Source organism: Neophocaena asiaeorientalis, unplaced genomic scaffold (assembly GCF_003031525.2).
Source record: "Neophocaena asiaeorientalis asiaeorientalis breed wild unplaced genomic scaffold, Neophocaena_asiaeorientalis_V1.1 scaffold336, whole genome shotgun sequence".
NCBI lineage: Eukaryota > Metazoa > Chordata > Mammalia > Artiodactyla > Phocoenidae > Neophocaena > Neophocaena asiaeorientalis.
Window position 1 is genome coordinate 4,459,439 of NW_020174788.1, and position 18,844 is coordinate 4,478,282.

The window sequence follows — 18,844 nt, forward strand, 5'->3', positions numbered from 1 at the left end:
AGGAGGGAATGCAGGGCAAGATGCCTGGCACACAGTGAGTGCTCAACACATGCTGGTTATTATTACTCTCAATAATGTCGCCACTGTTTACTCTTTTCTGGCTAGTTGGCCCAATGTTCCAATAATTCTGGTATAACTGCCTGGAAAATTAGCTCTTTTCAAATGTTTCCTTTCTTAAGGAAACATTTTAAATCATGTTTAAAATTTTAAAAAAAATTTAAAACATTTTAAATCACTGGCATATAGAAAAATGCATGTCCTGTCTTCGCTTTCCCTGACCATCAGTGGTTACATCAGCTCTATTCAGAGCCTTACTGTCATCTGGTTTTGTCATAGTATAACTTAAAAAAAAAAAAATCAATAGTGGTGGGTACCTCTGAGATAAAAATGAATAAAATACAATCCCTTATATTTCTACGGTGCTTTCCAGTATTGTAAATTGTACTTTACCTATCACCTTCACGACAACACCCTGAGGTTATCAAAGTAGGAAGCATGAGCCCCACTGACAGAGGGGGAAACCGAGGCTCCAGGAGATGGAATTTATCTGATGGTCACGTGGCTGGTAGGTGGTATCTGAGCTGCTCTCCTGGCTCCTAGCCCAGGCTCTCTCTCGAGATGACTCGCCACAGAAATTATGTGGCGAGTCACCCCACCCCTTCCCAACTCTGCAGTGTAACAGGAACAGTTCCAAAGGCTAATTAGGCAAAGAAAACTTCAGCTGAAGCCCACTAGATTCATTCAACCTTGTGGCTATGGTGCTGCGTAGGGATCAACTCAGCCCTCTAGACCTGAGTTCAACTCCCAAGTCTGCCTCTTTCTCACTGTGTGACTATAGGCAAATTACCCCACCTCTCTGAGCTCCAGGTCTCTTCTCATCAAATGCGCTACAAAGGTTGGTGAGGAGTTTCACCAACAAAAGTGTGGACCTTGGGCCTTGTTCATCATACATGTTCAATAAGTGTTGCCTCTTATGATTACTACTCCTCACTTTAGTGGTAAAATATCTTCGAGGAGGGAGACATTTTCTATCACCATAGAGGTAGAAGGGCAAAGTCCCGAAGGCAGTGGATCTGGTGGTATGAGTGGAGAAAGGGGTCAGCTAACAGGTGAAGCGGGGGATCCCAGGAACCAGGGGAAGGATGACGGCAAACGGACAGGGAGTCAACAGGAGGTCCAGATAACGCCGTTAAACACACACATTCGCGCACACACACACACACATGCGCGTGTGCAAACACTCTCCAGGGGACCGTCCAAGGATGCTCTGCTCTCGTACCTACACGCTGAGCATCCCTCTTGATGGCTTCTTTGTCGTGCCAGTCCTTCAGCTTCTGCCCATCTCCCAAGAAAAAGGTCTTCTTTTGCTGATTGTGTGAGCCCTTAAAAAAAGACAAAAACTGTGAAATAGAAGAAAAGGGGAAATAAGTTTAATAACAGAGACCCAGAAATTACACTGCCTAAGGGAGCTTTCAGTATTGATTGAATGTCTGTCATCATTGGTTCATTTATTAATTTCCTCAGTATAGCTTTGTTAGTCCTGCTCCGTGCCAGCCAGGTGTGCAAAGTTCAGAAAGATGACACACTGTGTCCTCCGTCCTGGAACTTACAAACCCACGGCAGAGAAAACAGATGGACAGATATTCCTTCCATGGAAGAGAGAAAGAGGTAGGTGTGATGCTGTCCAACAGAATATAACGTGAGCCACCTAGGTGAGCTGCATATGTAACTTTACATTTTCTAGTATTCACATTAAAAATTTTTTTTTTTTTTTGTGGTACATGGGCCTCCCACTGTGTGGCCTCTCCCATTGCGGAGCACAGGCTCCAGACGCACAGGCCCAGCGGCCATGGCTCACGGGCCCAGCCGCTCCGCGGCATGTGGGATCCTCCCGGACCGGGGCACGAACCCGCGTCCCCCGCATCGGCAGGTGAACTCTCAACCACTGCGCCACCAGGGAAGCCCTAAAAATTTTTTTAAAAACAGGTGAAGTGAGGGACTTCCCTGGTGGTCCAGTGGTTAAGACTCCGTGCTCCCAATGCAGGGCGCCCGGGTTTGATTCCTGGTCAGGGAACTAGATCCCGCATGAGAAACTAAAGATCCCACGTGCCGCAAACAAGACCCGGCACAACCAAATTAAAAAAAAAAAAGGTGAAGTGAGTTTTGATAATATATTTCATTTAGCTCCATATACTCCATCTAAAGTATTATCATTTCAACACACAGTGGAAAAAAGTGTTGAGGTATTCTACATTCTTTTTTTTTTTTTGTACTAAGTCTTCAAAATCCAGTGTGTGTATTTCACACTTGTGTTCATCTCAGTTCAGCCTCATTCCAAGTGCTCAAGAGCCATAGGTGGCTAGTGGCTCCATACTAGACAGGGCAGAAGCAGTGAATTTTGGGTGAGAGGTCTGGAGAAAGTGCTAGAGGACTTCGCTTCTGCCTGGGAGAACTGGGGAAGGTTTTATGGACATGGGTGCCTTTGGATTGGGCGAAATGAGAGGCAGGCAGAGCACATGGCCTGGGCATAGACTTCCAGGTACAGGTGGAGCACGGCAGAGCTGGGCTGGGCCCAAGGAGCACAGAGCACAGGAAGAGAAGTCGGGTCTTGGTCATCTCTGCAGTCCCAAAGAAGGCCCAGTCCCAAAGAGGGGGAACAGTTGTCAAATGTGTGTGGAAGGTCTGAACAAGCACTTAGATGGCTGAAAGAGAACAGGAATATATAGTAGCCAGGGGCTGGCAGAGGAAGGCATTTATTTTGTGTTCCGGAAGGTGAGCCCATGCTGGTGGGCCAATTAGGAAGCAGTTCCCCTAATTAAAGGAGGCCGCATTCCAGTGTCTGGGGTCATCAGAAGGTGTCAGATGCTTTCCCACGCCAAGAGTCGAGTCTAAGGACTTGGCCCCAGGGCTCAGTAAGAGTCTTCCCAAGGTAACACTGCTCCACACGGCTGTTTAAATACCTGTGTTCACCTACATGAGAACAGCTTTCCACCTCACCTTGCCCATTAAAAACCCCAGACACCTGTTCTTGTCACTGTGGCATGCAGAATCCACTAGTACTATTTCCTATATAATTAACTAGGCCCTGAATGCGTGGTGTGCTGGAACATTAGCACTAACAAGAAGCCACTGGAATAAAATCATCCCCACGCCTGTTTATTAAGGCTCCGGCTGATTCTCGCGTTGGCAGATTTTCCACAACGGCTCTAATGATGATGACAATCCTTGGCATTCCCTCTCCTACAGACCCCTCTGAGTTGCAAGAAGAAAACTCTGAAAGTGGGCCTGCCACATGTTGTGGTCAGAGAGGGAAAGAAAACTGCAAAAACAAAGGCCACGTGCCTGCAAACAGTTCTCGGGGGCTTAGAAATCACAGGAGCTGAGCTGGAAGTTCCTTCAGCAGGTTTCAACTGTGGTGAGCTACATTTCTACAGGAGACCCTTCAGTGCTGCCTTGGGAAGGTGGAGGCTGAGAGTAAGAGCTTGACTCCCCTCCTTCAATCAGACCCGCAATGCACCTGTCTGTTTTTTATACCGGGGTTCCATGTGGGATTTCATTTTTAAAAGGACCTCTGCTAAAAACAAACTGACAATCAAGTCTCCAAACAAGTGAACACATATACTTGGAAACTGAACTGAGGACACTGCCCTATTTCACAGACAGGGAAACTGAATCTTGGAATGGGTCAGGGACCTACCCGAAGTAAGTATTCTACCTCTAGATGTCAGGATTGGTCGGTCAAGAGCTGGTTAGCAATCTTTCCTCCAGCCCTCCCTCCCAATTCCTTCTCCCTCTTCTGCTACCCAAAGACTGGGAACTTCCACTGACGACATTAGGTCACTAGTGGACCTAAAGAGGTTCTGCAAAGCGCGGCTGCCTTAATGGAAGGAACCAATCTAAAGTGGTTCTCAAAACGTGAACCAGGAGCATCCACACCGGTTGGGAACTTGTTAGAAATGCAGATTCCCGAGCCCTGCCCAGGAAGTAGCAGCAGCAACTCTGGGGGTGGGGCCTGGCAATCTGGGTTTTAATAAGTCCTCCGAGAGATTGTGATGCATACTCCCGTTTGAGAACTACTGGTCTAGAACGAAGGAGGCCATAATCCTGCCTCCTCTGTGCCGGTCAGGCTACACCTGGGCTATTGTATCCAAGCTGGGCAGATATTCATCATCAATGGTCACAAAAACTTTAGATGTGATCACTGGCAAACACAATCTGGTGGCTTCTGAGGATCTTTTTTTTTTTTTTAACTGCCAGCATGAAAAAAATGGAGGGATTTCTTATTGTTTTATCAAGATTCATTGGCTTCTCCTGAAAACTCAAAAGACACGTCAGTGCGCTGACCGAGCTGGGCCAGCACATGGCTCTCCACTTTGCCACAGTCCCCCGCCATTCCTTAGTGCATTTCACCTGGCTCTCATCTCTCACTTGTCTTACTTTCCTGGCCCCAGGGAGTTTGCAACAGGCTGCCACATACAGGTATGTATGAGGAAGATGAGAAACTGTGTTGTAGGAGGACTGGGAGATGGGAAGCCGTGCGGGACACAGGAGCATCTGTCTTGTTCTCTGAGGCCCTGAGGCTAGCGTGAGTACCAAGGGCAGAAATTACTGAATGACTGAGGGATTAGTTTAAGATAGAGAAGAAATTCTAAAAGTTGGACTGGTATTAGGGTGAAACAGGGGCACTTGGAAGAAGACAGAGGAGGCCAGGAACAGGATGCTCGCCTGTTCATCAGGATGTGAAGGAGGGGACCTGAGTGCGGGGTTAGGGCTAGCACTTCTCGAACTTTCCTGTGCAGTACAATCACGTGGGGATCTTGTTAAACATGGATTCTGACATAGGAGGTCTGGGGCTGGGCCTAAGACTCTGCATTTCTGAAAATCTCCCAGGGAATGGCTGATGCTGCTGATCTGCGAAAAACACTTTGAGTGGCAAGGGTGAGGCGACCTTTACAAGGACATTTCAAGAGTCTAAGAGTCCAGAAAGGACACTGTTTCCTCCATATGTTTGTGAAAGTCTTCTCACACTGCTGGGAACAGGGCATGGGGTTGAATCCCACAGTTGTGACCGCATAGAGGTAAACTCCCTTGAATGAACAGTGAATTACTGAACCAACAGGGTAGAGAATTAAGATTCCAAAATTCTGGGAGTTTCACACTTAACAGCTTCTACCACCTCATTGCCTTTGCCTTAATGATGCATGCCCTCTGGAATGATCTGCAGAGGTGGCCTGTTTTAGGTGGTCTCAGTAGTTCTTATTTCCTCCCTAAACTAAGAGGACTTCGGAGGCTTGCTGCCATAGGGACTTCTGCATGTCTAAACATGTCACTAGGGGGGTCCTCAAATAACCAAGCTACGCAGCTGCTCAGAAACAATTAGTCCACCTGTCTCCCATCTTACAGGTGGGGAAACTGATGTCCAAAGAGGCCAAGCTACCCAACCAAGGCCACATAAGCAGGCCAGAGAATAAGAGCTATGTTCTTTGACTCCCACGCTGGGTTCTAGTGGAGAGAGCCCTTGTAGTGTGGCCTTGGACAAGCTACAAGAGTCACAGGCACCTCGATTTTCCTACCTGGAAAATAGAGACAGCACTACCTGCCCAAAAGGTACTTTCAGATCAACCAAGAAAAATCACAAACTGTGTCATCGGGAGCACTTTCAGAGTTTACACATCAATGTGGGTACCAACTCCTTTAGGATTTTGAGAATCACCTTGATACAGGACTCAAATTTTACTATACAAGTTAAAAAGATTTACAATAATAGGTCTGAGCTTTTGGTCAGAAAAGGAGTTGGTTTTGATACTAAAACCACTGAGCATTCAGAGCCCAAAGGGCCCTTAGAATTCTATCCAGAAACCTTTATGAAAATTTTGATCAGGAGTCTCTGACATCCACCCATGGAAACCCCACAGATACATCATTCCAGCTATTGCCAAATCTTTATCGAGCTCTACTCTGTGCCAGGCACTGGGGATACAGGCATGACAACACAGATCCCTCGTAGATGCTAATGGCTTTATAGCCAGATCAGTCTCTCTCAAAGGATGGTTCTTGGGAGACCTGAGCTCTCATTATAGATACAAATGCCTGGACCCCACCCTGAACCTATGAAATCAACATATCTGGGCGTAGGAGGCCAGGAAGATGTCTTTAAACACATTCCCCATGTGATTCACAATAAAGGTGGAAAACCACTTGTCAAAACCCAGCTGTCTCGCTTGCAGATACGAAATCTGCAGCTAACAGAGTAGAAGAGACTTGCCCAAAATCCCATAGTTTGTCAGCCCCAAAGACCAAACCAGATCTGGCTGTTCTCTCCCTGGGTTAGACTGTGAGCTCCTTCAAGGTAGGGGCACATCTGTTTTGAGCTGTCACTGTGTGTGCCTAGGTCAATACCTTAGGCCCTCAGTAAATATCAGGTGAATGACTGAATGAATGATTGCTCATTAATGGGACAGGAAGTCTAGTTGGATGATTCAGAGCATTCTGATTCCAGAGACGGAAAAACTTAGGTTTTACTTCCTGGGCAGGTGGACCCCAGTTTCCTTGACTGATAAATAGGGAAAACTATCAGAATAACCTGCAGGTTAACCTGCACCTGAGGGGATGAACTGAACTCACCTATACAACGCATCAAGCTCAGTGTCTGGCACAAAGTTAGGCCCCTTCGGTAAAGGAGTGCAACTATTAATATGTTATTTTTGGAGAAGGATTATGATCTGGTGTATGTGATGGTCATGTTTGGGGGAAAAGGAGAGAGATGGGAATCTAATAATAAAACTGGGAGCCCTGCAGAAGGACCTATTGAACACCTGAGCCAATTCAACTGGCTATTGCTGGTAACAGGATTTAGAGAGTTTCCTCATTAACAGCAGGTTATGTGCCCACGTGGAAATTCGCTGTTCTTGAGGAAAGAAGAAAGTCCTTAGTTAATAGTGGCATCGCACAACAGAAACAAATGCCACAGACCTTTCGCAACAAGAAAAACATGAACAATGCTTCTCAAAAGACAGCGATTCTTATGCAATGGCAATCACTTCATGTTCTGCAAAAAAGCATGTCTGGGTTTCAATCCAGAGGTAATTTTAAGTTTCTTTAATTCTGCAGACTCACAGATTTGTCTATAAAAGCCGTGATTATTTTCCTTCAGCAACCATCTTCTGCTACTTTCCTTCCCATCTGTTCCCAGATGTCCTTTTGCTACAGGAAGCAGAGAGGCTGGAAAGGAGCACAGGGCAAGGGAGGTGAGGGAGAGTGTAGGGAGAAGGCTGGCAGAATGATGGTGGAAATCACATTAAACAGTAAATTGGAAATGGATTCTGACTGGCTGCTCTAAATAACCGCTTCTGGTATCTGCATGCTTTTTCTTAACATTCCACTGAAAGAATCAATTAGTGTTCACACACACACACACACACACACACACACACACAAATGGAATTTTAATCTTTTGTTTAATCACTATTTAGCGTGCCTGGCATCCTTTGGAGGGAAGGAAGAAAGGTGGTGAAGTGAGCCAACTGTATACTGCCCAAGGAGAAAGGTCTGTTAAAGCACATACTCTAATCCCAGCGCTGCCGACTCGGCAGCTACCGCTCAGAGAGGACACTTATGTCTCTGGCTGAGCTGTCTAGTGTCTTCAAAACAATGGAAAAAGGGCTGTATGTTCAAAAACGGCAATGCGGAAAGGAAAACTGAGCAGGGCATCTGCTTCATCCAGGGTCCGAGGACTAAAACGGATTAGATTCAGTAATTTTAGGATAGCTTCCCTGCCCCCAACCCTCCTGTCAAATAACCCTACAAAGGCACTGGAATGATTTTGCTTTGAGGCTTAAATGACTCCATGCAATTCCAAACATTTGTTTATCTGCTAAGTAGATTATTCTAATAACCTTCATACACACACACTCACACACACAGACAACACAGCAAAGCATTCTCTTCAAGGTTGTCTTCAAGGTTATCCTTCAAAGAGGGTCAGGGAGGACTTAATTTAGCCAAAAGCATAAAGTTACTTTAATTTAAGCAAGGGAGTTTGGACAACTGATAAATGTACTTTCTTCATGAGTTTTGAGGACATAAGCTGAATTGTTTTATTTCTTCATTCACCTCATAAAAGAGGATGATTCCACTGAGGAACTAAGGACCTACTATGTCCAAAGAGCTGTGGAGGAAATAAAGAAAAATAAGATAATTCTTAGCCTCAACGAACAGCATGGATATAAGAAAGGAAAAAACACACAACACTGTGTGTGCCTTGAAAGTTGTACAGATGAATTCTAAAGGTATTTACAAGAGCCAAAGGTTAAATTCTACTTAAGACCATCAGGGAAAAATTCCTGCAGAAGCAAGGTCTTTGACAGCTGCCTGAAAGGATGGGTAGGATTTTGACTGGTAGCCACGGGGGGATGGAGCCCAGCTGGAGGGGAAGCATGTGCAAAGAGATGGAGGTTAGAAAGTAAGGGACCTGTTTCCTTAGTGGCAAGGAGACTGATTTGGCTGGAGTGAGTGGGATGCAACAGAGAGTCAGGAACAAGGAGGCCAGGAAGTCTGGGCCAGAATCTGAGGGCCTTACATTTGAGCTGTTTGGCAGGTGGGAGCCACAAAAGGTCTTTGAGCAAGGAACAGGCTGGAGTAGAGGTCCAAGAACAAAATGTTACTACCTATCCACCTGTAATTAATCTCAGAGTCCCCCTCTTCCTGGGATAGATGCAGAGAGAAACACGATTTTGTTTTCATTCAGAAGCAACGTACCCTCATTGTAGGCTGAGGCTCACTCTCCACCATTCCAGAAGTCAGACTGAAATGAGCTGACCTAAGCCCAGCCCTCACCTGGCAGGCCGCTGTTCTGAGAAAACCTACCTTCCAATACAACCAGGACCAAGCAGTATGAGAAAACAATTGCCCCTAAAGGGCACTGTTTATGAATGGACAGAGACACTATAACCCAGCAACCACAAGACTGACGAAGTCGGCCGGGCCCACGTCAGGCAAGTCCTGCTGTTCCAACCCAGTAATCAGGCGTGTCAATTTTCCTCGCTCCAATAACTCTGTGGTCTCAACACCAGGATGTTGGCATCTGAAATCTGGGCGGGGCCCCATTCCCTAAGAGGGTAAGGTCATTCACAAATAGGAACCCTTGTTTAAAAAGGCTGACGCTGTGCTTCCAAGGGCAGAAGCAACCCACTAGTCTAATTCACCCTTTTGTTTTGTACAGATGGCTCTAGAAAAGGTCATTTGCTACATACGGTGTGAAAGCTCATTAAAAGACTTTTTAAACAGAGAGAGAAAAAGAGCCAAGATGTTTGTAATACCTACTATCTAAAGGGCAAATGGAGCCTTCAGTGACTTTTCTCTTTCATTCTAAAAGAATGATTGCAACTTGTACCATTTTCTTCAGAGGAAGTTTCCAAAGGGTTTATCACTGGAATAACAAACAAAACAACAACAACACTGATCATTTGACAATGTTCATTTGGGTGTCTCACCCATCCATTGGTCCATCCACGTACACGTTTAATGAATACAAGCACATGCCAGGCCCTGTGCTAGGTATAAAGAATACACTGGTGAGCAAGACAGATAAGGGCCCTGCTCTCATAGAGCTTATAGTAATGTGTGTGGCAGAAGGGAATATAGACTTTAATCCAGAACCACAAATAAATTTAAATAGTTACAGTGGCCTGTGCAGAAAAGAAGGATAACATGGTGCAAAGAGAGTCCCTTTCTTTCAGGTCAGATCAGATCAGATCAGCAGGGTCTTATCCAGACAGAAAAGTCAGGAAAGCCTTCCCTGAGGAAACGGATGGAGTATGCTTAGAATAAACTCAGCAGAGAGAGGAGAACAGAGCATTTCAGACAGAGGGTGAAGTGAGGATGTGCAAAGGCCCATATTTGGCTGGGCAAATATGAAACCGGAGGGACTAAAAGAAGAGCAGGGTGTGTGTTGCACAGAGAAGGAGGGGAAGCCTGGTGGGGATGAGAGGTGGGCAGGGATGAGAATTTTGTCTTTCCCCAGAAGCATTTGGAAACGAAGTATTTTATAGAAGGAAGTGGCAAGATCAGATTGCATTTGGAAAGCTCTCTTATAGCTACTGGCGAAAGGATTAGGAGGCCAAGAGGAAGGGTGGAACACAGGGAGGAGGCTATCATCACAGTGGTATAGGCAGAGATGACGCCAGTTTAGGCAGGAAGGTAGAAGCTGGGATGGACATAAACATTTTTTATTTTAAATAGAGTCACGAGGGTCCTGCAAGTCTGCAGTCAAGAAATGCAGCCTCAGGACTTGGACACTTGGGTGATAAGTTCATCTTGAAGGTCCATAGGCCCAAGATGCCATGGATGCAGGTGGGACTGACCTAGGGCCTGAGCCCAGATCTCCCCTCACCCAGCCTGGTGTTCGCTTCATTACACGTTATTTTCAAGTTTTAATCCTGTTCATAGACAGCAAGTCAGGAAATCAGACCTAATAGAACTGTATCATATATATAGTTAAAGCTTCAGGAATTCAGTGACACATGGTCCAAAAGAAAGAAAAAGAAATCCTAACTAGGGAGGCTGGTGATCCTCCTGTCCCCACACTCAGTGAGCCTGTATCCTGGATGATGTCCCCAGGGGCCTAGTTCCCTCTGGCCTCTGGTACTGTGAGCGCTTTGGTGCCGAGTAAGCCTACTCTTGGAAGATAAGTATTTTCATTACCTCAGAAGGCATCGTCATGACTTCAACCAGAGAAACAGTCATCATTTTTAATGCTGGAGGAAAAACTGCCTCAGTTGGGCTTTTGAGAGGTGGTTTGTCTTTATATTCCATGGGTGATTGTCAAGGGTGATTCTGATTTTACGTTATTTTCACCTTAAGTGGTAAGTTTATTATAACCTAACCCTTTCGAAAGATGAGACTTTACTATATCATTATTGTCATCACATCCACTTTGTAGATGACAAAACTGAGGCCTGGAGAGAAAATCGATATGAAAGTGTTCTGCAAACTGCCAACCACCCCATGCGTGTAATCATCACAGCTAGGAGTTCCTACCACACGTCGGCCCGCTGCTCCCCACATCTCCGTGCCTGGGAAGATTTGGGGAGCACAGTTGGCTCTCAGGAAAGCACGACTTGCAGAAGTGAACCATCCTTCTGTGCCTTGTTCATGAGGAGTCTTGAACAACTGCAGGCAGCCTGATAAAAAGTGCTCTTCTCAGACGCTCGGCGAACAGAGCATTAACAGAGGGTCATTACATTGCTCTGCAGAGCGGATGCGGACGGGTCAGGAGAAGGGCAGGCAGAATTGGTAAGCTGAGCAGAAGGCAAGTTCAAACCTTTCCAGGGACCAAAAAACAGCTGCAAACACATCCCCTTAGCTGGGGAATTAGGGCTGAGCCCCTAAGTAACAGAATAGTTGCTCTATTAATAGTAATAATTACAGTTATAATCCCCTACATTCTGAAGACAGCAAAACAAAGTCTATAAAAGCACTTGCTTTGGAGTCAGAAACACCTAGGCTTGTGTCACGGTTCTACACTCACTAGCTGTGCGACCTTAGGCGAATTACACCGTTCTTCCAAGCCGTGGTTCCTCGATTGTAAAAGGCAGGATATTAACAGTATCTAACATAAAGGTTATTGTGAGAAGTAAAGCTCTTAGCAGTGTTTGGTATTTAGGAAGCACTTAAAATCATAGCTACCATGATTAGTTATTATTTTGATAGCACTTTGCAATTTACAAAGCATTTTTTACATATATCATCCCATTTCTTCCTCACAATCACACTAGAATAAAGGCAGGCATCACCAACCTATTGTAATACTTTACCTTATGGGTCCCAGACTCCAAGAATCCTTCTCAACACTGTGCTCCAAGTGGCCCTTACCAGTTAACCAGTGTTGGCCAGAGGACAGGACCCATCTACCACGCCTGCCTTAAGCTGGAAGAGTGAATTCCCAAGTACACCTGGTAGGTTGATTGCTTCAGGCTCTCTTGCTGCTCGCAAAGGTTCCCCAAGTAGGAGGAAGTGGAGAAGCAGAAAGTGAAAGATGGCTGGCCTCTCCTCTGGTACTGGCCTCCCCTCATCCACAACTGTTAGGGCCTTCTGTTCCAGGTCTCAGAGTCACAGAATCTAGACGCTGAGTGGGAGGTTAGATGCTACCTCCTCTGATGGTCCACTGGACCCAGTAACCCTTTCTTTGTTACGGCACATGGATGGTCCCTGAGCCTGGCTTGGGTGCTTAGAGAATGGGAAGCTCTCTTCCTCCATACAGGTGACTCCAGTTATTAGAAAATTCCTTCTGGGCTCCCAAAATTCTTTGGGCTCCTTCCTGGCCCCCAAGGAAAGTCTCTGACTGGACTATGATCCTGGCCTCCTCGACCTGCCATCATGGAACTTCTGAAATCCTTTCCTCTTCTCCATTTCTCCTGGGGTGTAAGCCACAAAGGACTCTCTCAAAGTCCCTGAGCAGTTCCCCCACCTCCCACCTCCCCTATCCCCATCCTACTCTCACTCTGGCATCCTTGTTCTTAAATAAGATCTCTTACTCGTACAGTGCCCCAGGCAGGATTCATAAGCTGTAACCACAATGGCACAAAGGATGGTTTCCTCAGAATACACCACTCTGCTATGAAAGTAGCCTCTCCTGCAGAAATGAATCCAAACCTTCAGGCAAACCTTCCCTGACCTCCCTGACTAGATCACAGTCCCTGAGTGTGCCCCTGTAGCATCCTTATGGCTCCTTTGTGATTTCACATTCATTCAGGTGCTTATTTCATTACTGCCTATCTCTCCTTAAACGGTGAGGTCCATGAGGGTAGGAGATAGCAATTTTTGTTGACCAAATGAATGAGGAGACATCTTTTATCTTTTCTAGATGAAAGAAGGTCATCCATGGTTAGGCATGTCTAATATAGTCACAAGGATATAATACCATAAGGGGTTCTGAGGATTAACTTTATCCTCTGACTAAATGGCTTCAGGTCAACTTAACGGGCTATGAAAACTAAAGAGAGCTGGCTCACCTGATCCTAAAACGATCTGTGAAAGATGCAACCAACTTTGAACTCTGTCACCTTTTTCCTCCTTTCATTTTGTGAAATACAATTCATATTTTATAGCAAGATGAGAAAAATTTAAACATAAAAAGACTTCTCTGCCCTTTGGCCTCCCCTCACTGTGTATTGTGTATCTTCATTGTGCATCGACCAAACCTCCCCCATCTGCAGGAATACCTGCTCAACCATAAAGAGCAACATTCTCCTACCATCAACAAGACAACTCCTTAAAAGATAACATTCCTTCCTGATTTTGTACAGGGGTCACACAACCCACCAGGATGACGCTTAGATCTAGATTATGTAAACTGTCAATAACACATCATTTGATACACAGCCCTCTGTCTCAGAAACGTTATATAACGGTGCCTTGATTTCTAACTGGCAGAACAGGTCTCAGAGCTTTCTGAGATGCTCTTCCCGGTTATAATCCTCAAATTTGGCTCGAAAAAAATTTTCCAATTCTTTCTTAGATTGACTGATTAATTTTTCGTCAACAATTTTCAAGTTGTTTCCTTTCTGGATTCCTACCCTTTAGGCTGTGGCAGACATTGGTGTTTATCCCCCAGCAGCTGTTCTCTTTTTCTTCCACAGTACCAGAAATTTCAGCTGGTAATATGACTTCTCAGAATAAAGATGATATTTCCCAGACATCCTTGCAGCTAGGTGTGACCCAACTGGGTTCTATCCAAAGAGATGTGGGTGCAGGTGTTGTGTGGCAGTCCACGGAACCTACCTGAAGACATCACTGGTGTGCACCCTTTCCTTCTTTACTCCTTCTATCTTGCTGTCTAGAATGCAAATGCCACCATATTGGATCACGAGATGGAGGTCCATGGCCTAGGGATGGTGAAGCTCCTTGTGGGAAGAAGCCTAGGTTCCTGAGGATTTTATGAAGCAGAACTGTCATACCAGCCCTGGGATGCAAACCTCCAGACTTTTAAGTGAGAGAAAAATAAACTTCTTTTGTGTTTAAGCCATTCAAATCTAATCTTAGCTGATACAAGCTTCTTTTCTTGAGGCCTGAAATCCTGAGAAGCAACTTGGGTGTGGTGGAGAGGACCCTGAAGGAGGATCCAGAAGATCCAGGTTTCAAACTCCTGTCTCTGCATTTACGAACAGTGAGCATCAGACAGGTCCCCTGTCTTTCTAGGTCCCATTTTTTGACTGCAGAATGGAGGTCAAACAATGTCTGTCCATGACATGATTATCTACATTAAAAAATCCTAAGGAATCTACAAAAGCACTAGTAGAACTAGTGAGTTCAGCAATGTCACAGGATACAAAGTTGTCACATGAAAATCAATTGTATTTCTAAATATCAGCAATGAAATGTTGGAAATGGAAATAAAAATATCATTTACAATGGCATCAAAAATTCTAAATACTGAAGGGATAAATTTAACGAAACTATGCAAGACCTAGTCACTGAAAACTACAAAACACTGCTGAGAGAAATCAAGGATCTAAATAGAGACATATATCATGTTTATGGATCAGAAGACCTGATATTGTTAAGATGTCAATCTTCTCAAAATTGATCTAGAGACTCAATGTGATCTTTGTAAAACTAACATGCAAGGGATCTAGAAGAATATGCCAAAACAATTTAGAAAAAGAGGAACGAAGTTGGAGAACTTAATACGTCCTAATTGCAAGGCCTGCTCAAGGGCTACAGTGACCAAGAGAGTGTGCTACTAGAGCAAGGGAAGACATGTGATCAATGGGAATGGGGTGGAGAGTCCAGGTATATAATCAGCTGATTATGAGCAAAGGTGCTAAGGAAATGCAATGGGGAAAGGATGCTCTTATCAACAAATGGTGTCAAAAAATTAGGTATCACGTGCCAAAAAATAAACCTCAACCCTTATACCTCACGGCATACACAAAAATTAACTCAAAATGGGTAACAGACCTAAACGTAAGAGCCAAACTATAATATTTGTAGAAGAAAATACGTGAGCAAATTTTAGTGGCCTAAGTTTAGGCAAAGGTTTCTCAAATAGGACACAAAAAGTGTAAAATATGGGTAGGTTGGAATCCATTGCCATTAAAAGCCTTTGTTCTTCAAAGGGCAAGCCATGGGCTGGGAGAATATATTTGCAAAACAGGCATTTGATAAAGGACTTATATTCAGAATGCATAAAGGACTCTTACAGCTCAACATCATTAGTTATTAGGGAAATGCAAGTCAAAACCACAAGGAGATATCACTTTACACCTACCAGGAGAGCCATAATTAAAAAAATGGAAAATAACAAGTGTTGGTAAAGAAACTGGAACCCTCATGCATTGCTAGTGGAAATGTAAAATGGTGCAGCCTCTGTGGAAGAGTTTTGTGGTTTCTCAAAAGTTTAAACGTAGAAGTATCATATGACCTAGCAATTCCACTCCTAGGTATGTATCTAAAAGAACTGAAAGCAGGGACTCAAACAGATATTTGTTATGCCAACATTCACAACAGCATTGTTCATAACAATCAAAAGGTAGAAATAACTCGTGTCCCTCAACAGATAAAAGGATTAAACAAAATGTGGCACATACATACAATGGAATAGTTATTATTCAGCCAGAAAAAGAATAACATTTTGAAATATGCTATAACAAGGAGGGACATCAAAAATATTATGCTGAGTGAAATAAGCCAGACACAGAAGGACACATATGATTCCACTTATATGAGGTGCCAACTAAAAATTGGCACTTGCCATCTGCCTCTACAAAGATGAAGTCCCTAGCCACTGCAGCCACTGACCTTCAACACACCCTGAAAGCGGTTCAGGGTGGAGATCAGGAGTGAGGCACTTGGTTCTCTGGGAAAAAATGGCAGAATAGGTCTTCAGGTAGATATTTTCAGAAGACTTTACGAGCCTAATTCTTGCATCTCCTTGTATCTAGAATAGCACTAAAATAATTAATGGAGACATCTGCTTCTCGTGACCAGCGCTACCTTCTGCAAACGTGTGTGCTTGATTGCATGTACCCCCCTTCACCCAAATCACATATATACTGACTCCCCCCACCCCCACCCTGCCAACCTCTTTGGTGCAGTTTCTCGGAGCAACCTGAAATGCTATCTCCTAGGCTATAGGCCTTATTTTACCCCAGATAAAACTTAACTCACAACTCTCACGCTGTGGTTTTTTTTTTTTTAGTCAACAGAGAGACCTAGAATGGGCAAACTCACAGAGACAGAAAGCAGAAGAGAGGTAATGGTGGGGGGTGGGAAGGGGGAGTTATTGTGTAAATGGAGTCATTGTTGGGGATGATAAAAAAGTTTTGGGCGTAGATGTAATGGTTACACAGCTCTGTGAATCTACTTAATGCCCCTGAATTGTACCCTTCTGAACTGTTAAAATGATAAATATTATGTTATGTATTAACACAATAAAAAAAAATTATACCTCCCTCCTCCCTGCACCCCTGCCCTGCCTCACCCACAAAAAGTAATCCTTCCAATTTTCAAACCTTACATATTCTAATGCTCTCTTGGAGACACATCAGATGTATATTAACATATTAAGGCTCTGTGAAGTCTCACAAAAAGGAAAACTGCCTCACTGTTTAATCCAGTATTTCACAAATTTATCTGATGAGAAGTTTCCACCACCACCCCCTTCAGCTAGAGAATGATTAATATCCTCGGGAACCCATGGACCTTAGTTTGCAATGCTATGCTACTAATGACAGGGTTTATGAGGGAGAACACAACAGGGTTCCTCCCCTGTGCAATCAGTTTTCTGGGTTTTTCTTTAAAGCACATAGACATGGAACAACTACAAAAGATTTCAAGTTGACATACTGATTTGGAGGGAAGGAAATAAAGTTTATGATAATATCAGATTCTTCTAAAAGAAAGCTTCAGTCAAGTGTGGAAGCATCTGCCATCCATCTGTTTACTCATCTAACCATTCATTCATCTATTCATCTAATGATCATTTCTTGTGCAACTACTATTTGTTGGCCTTGGGTTAGGTGCTTCAGGAAGTAACATAAAAGAAATGTTTTTTGTCTACATCAAAGGCCACATTTGACACCATTTCATTCTAAAAATTGCTACTGGAACCTGGGAAAAGAATTATTCTCCCAAAATAATTGTTCTGGGAACAGTTCTGCAGAGAGCACTGGGGCTGGGCACTGAAGGATGAGTATAATGTGGGCTGGTGAAAGTACCACAGAAGCAAAGGTGATCAGGTTGCCCAGAATGTTTCCTCTTTTGCCTTCTACTCACACAGAAGACTGCAGACTGTTTTAGTCGCCTGGCTTCTTATAACTCTGGTTAATGGACCACTGTACATTTTCCAGATGGTTTCTCATACATAAATTTCTCCAAAAACCTTTGCTTAGCTTGAGAAACAATGGAGTTGAAGTCGGGAGGGGGTTCTTGTTCTTTTCATCTAGAGAATTTAGTAAGATTTCTCAGGATGCCTGTGGTAGACAGATTGAAAGAGTGGCCCCAATCCTCCAGCCCTCCCTGTGTCCATACCCTTTGCAGTGGGATCCTCTGGCTCCTCCCACTGAGAGATGGAGTCTGTTTCCCCAGCTTCTGAATCTGGGCAGGCTTGGTGACTTGCTGTGGACAAAAGGAGGAGGCAGAAGTGACAGCGTGCCAGTTTTGAGCCCAAGCATCTAAGACCTGCACTCTTCCACCCTCGTGTTTGTTCGTCTGTCTCCTCAAAGGGAACAAGCCCAGGCTAGTATATGCTAGAAGGAGGGGAGGAGCAGGTGGAAGAGGAACCATGTGAAGAACAACCGATGTTATACCAGACTAGCTGACAGCCAGCCAACCCCCAAAGATATGAGAGCCCAGCAAGGCCAGCAGAGCCACCCAGCCCACCACGGCTGGTCCGAGATGCATGAGACAGCCCAGCCGGGACCACAGAAACTGCCCAACTGACCTGTAGACCTGTACGCAATAACATGTGATTGCTGTCTGAAGCCCCTGAGCTTCGGGGTCGTTTGTCATGTAGTATTGTTTGTGGTCATTAGAGCAATAAAATGACTTTAGAGAGGATTCAGAAGATTCAGTTCAGTTCTGTGTTTGCATCCAAGGCACCAAACAGAAATATAACCTGCAATCCTGCCACCCTGCCTTATTTTTAAAAGATCCCAATTATACCTGTCTTACAACGCTCAGTTCAAACACCACATCCTCAAGAAACCCTAATTCTACCCCCTTCCACTTACACAATAATCTTCCCTCCCACTGACCTCTCACTGTGCCCACTCTACCCTTCTCCCTTTGGAAGTTAGCCCTTAAGGTCTCAAATTACAGCCATTTGCATACACGTCATTCCTCTCTACTGGGTCCTAAACCAGTGCTTTCAAACTATCTGTGATGAAGAACCGCTTCGGTTTAATTTCTAATTCATCGCGAACCAAACCATCTGTGGCAGGCAGGATTCTAAGAATGCCTTCCAATCACCCTCATCCTCTTACACTCCCCTCCCCTTTGAGTGTGGGTAGAACCTGGGAACGTGATGAGATATTACTCTACTGATTATGTTATGTGGCAAAAGGAGATTATTCAGCTCGACATAATCTAGCCACACAAAAAAGAAGAGTTTTCTCCATCTGGCAGTACAAGAAGTCAAAGTGACTCAAAGAGTGAGAAGAATTTGATGTGACATTGCTGGCTCTGAAGATCCAGGGGCCATGTGTGTGGTTTCTAGGAGCAGAGAGCAATCCCTGGCTGACAGCCAGCAAGGAAATGGGGACCCCAACCTACAACCACAAGGAAGTGAATCTGCCAACAAGTCGAATGAGCCTGGCAGTGGATTCTTCCCCAGAGCCTCCAGACA

General features: G+C 44.6%; 1 protein-coding gene across 4 annotated transcripts in view; it reads right to left on the reverse strand.

Moving 5' to 3' along the window:
- The window catches only part of GALNT10 (polypeptide N-acetylgalactosaminyltransferase 10), a 218,662-nt gene that overhangs the window by 110,330 nt on the left and 89,488 nt on the right, over positions 1-18,844 (reverse strand). For 2 of the 4 annotated variants that reach the window (XM_024760164.1, XM_024760165.1), the window contains one exon: positions 1,280-1,382. In XM_024760164.1, the coding sequence (XP_024615932.1) occupies positions 1,280-1,382 (103 nt within the window). Of the gene's footprint in view, positions 1-1,279; positions 1,383-7,116; positions 7,222-17,529; positions 17,785-18,844 lie in introns of those variants that run through there. The other 2 variants (XM_024760163.1, XM_024760166.1) reach the window with 2 other exon arrangements.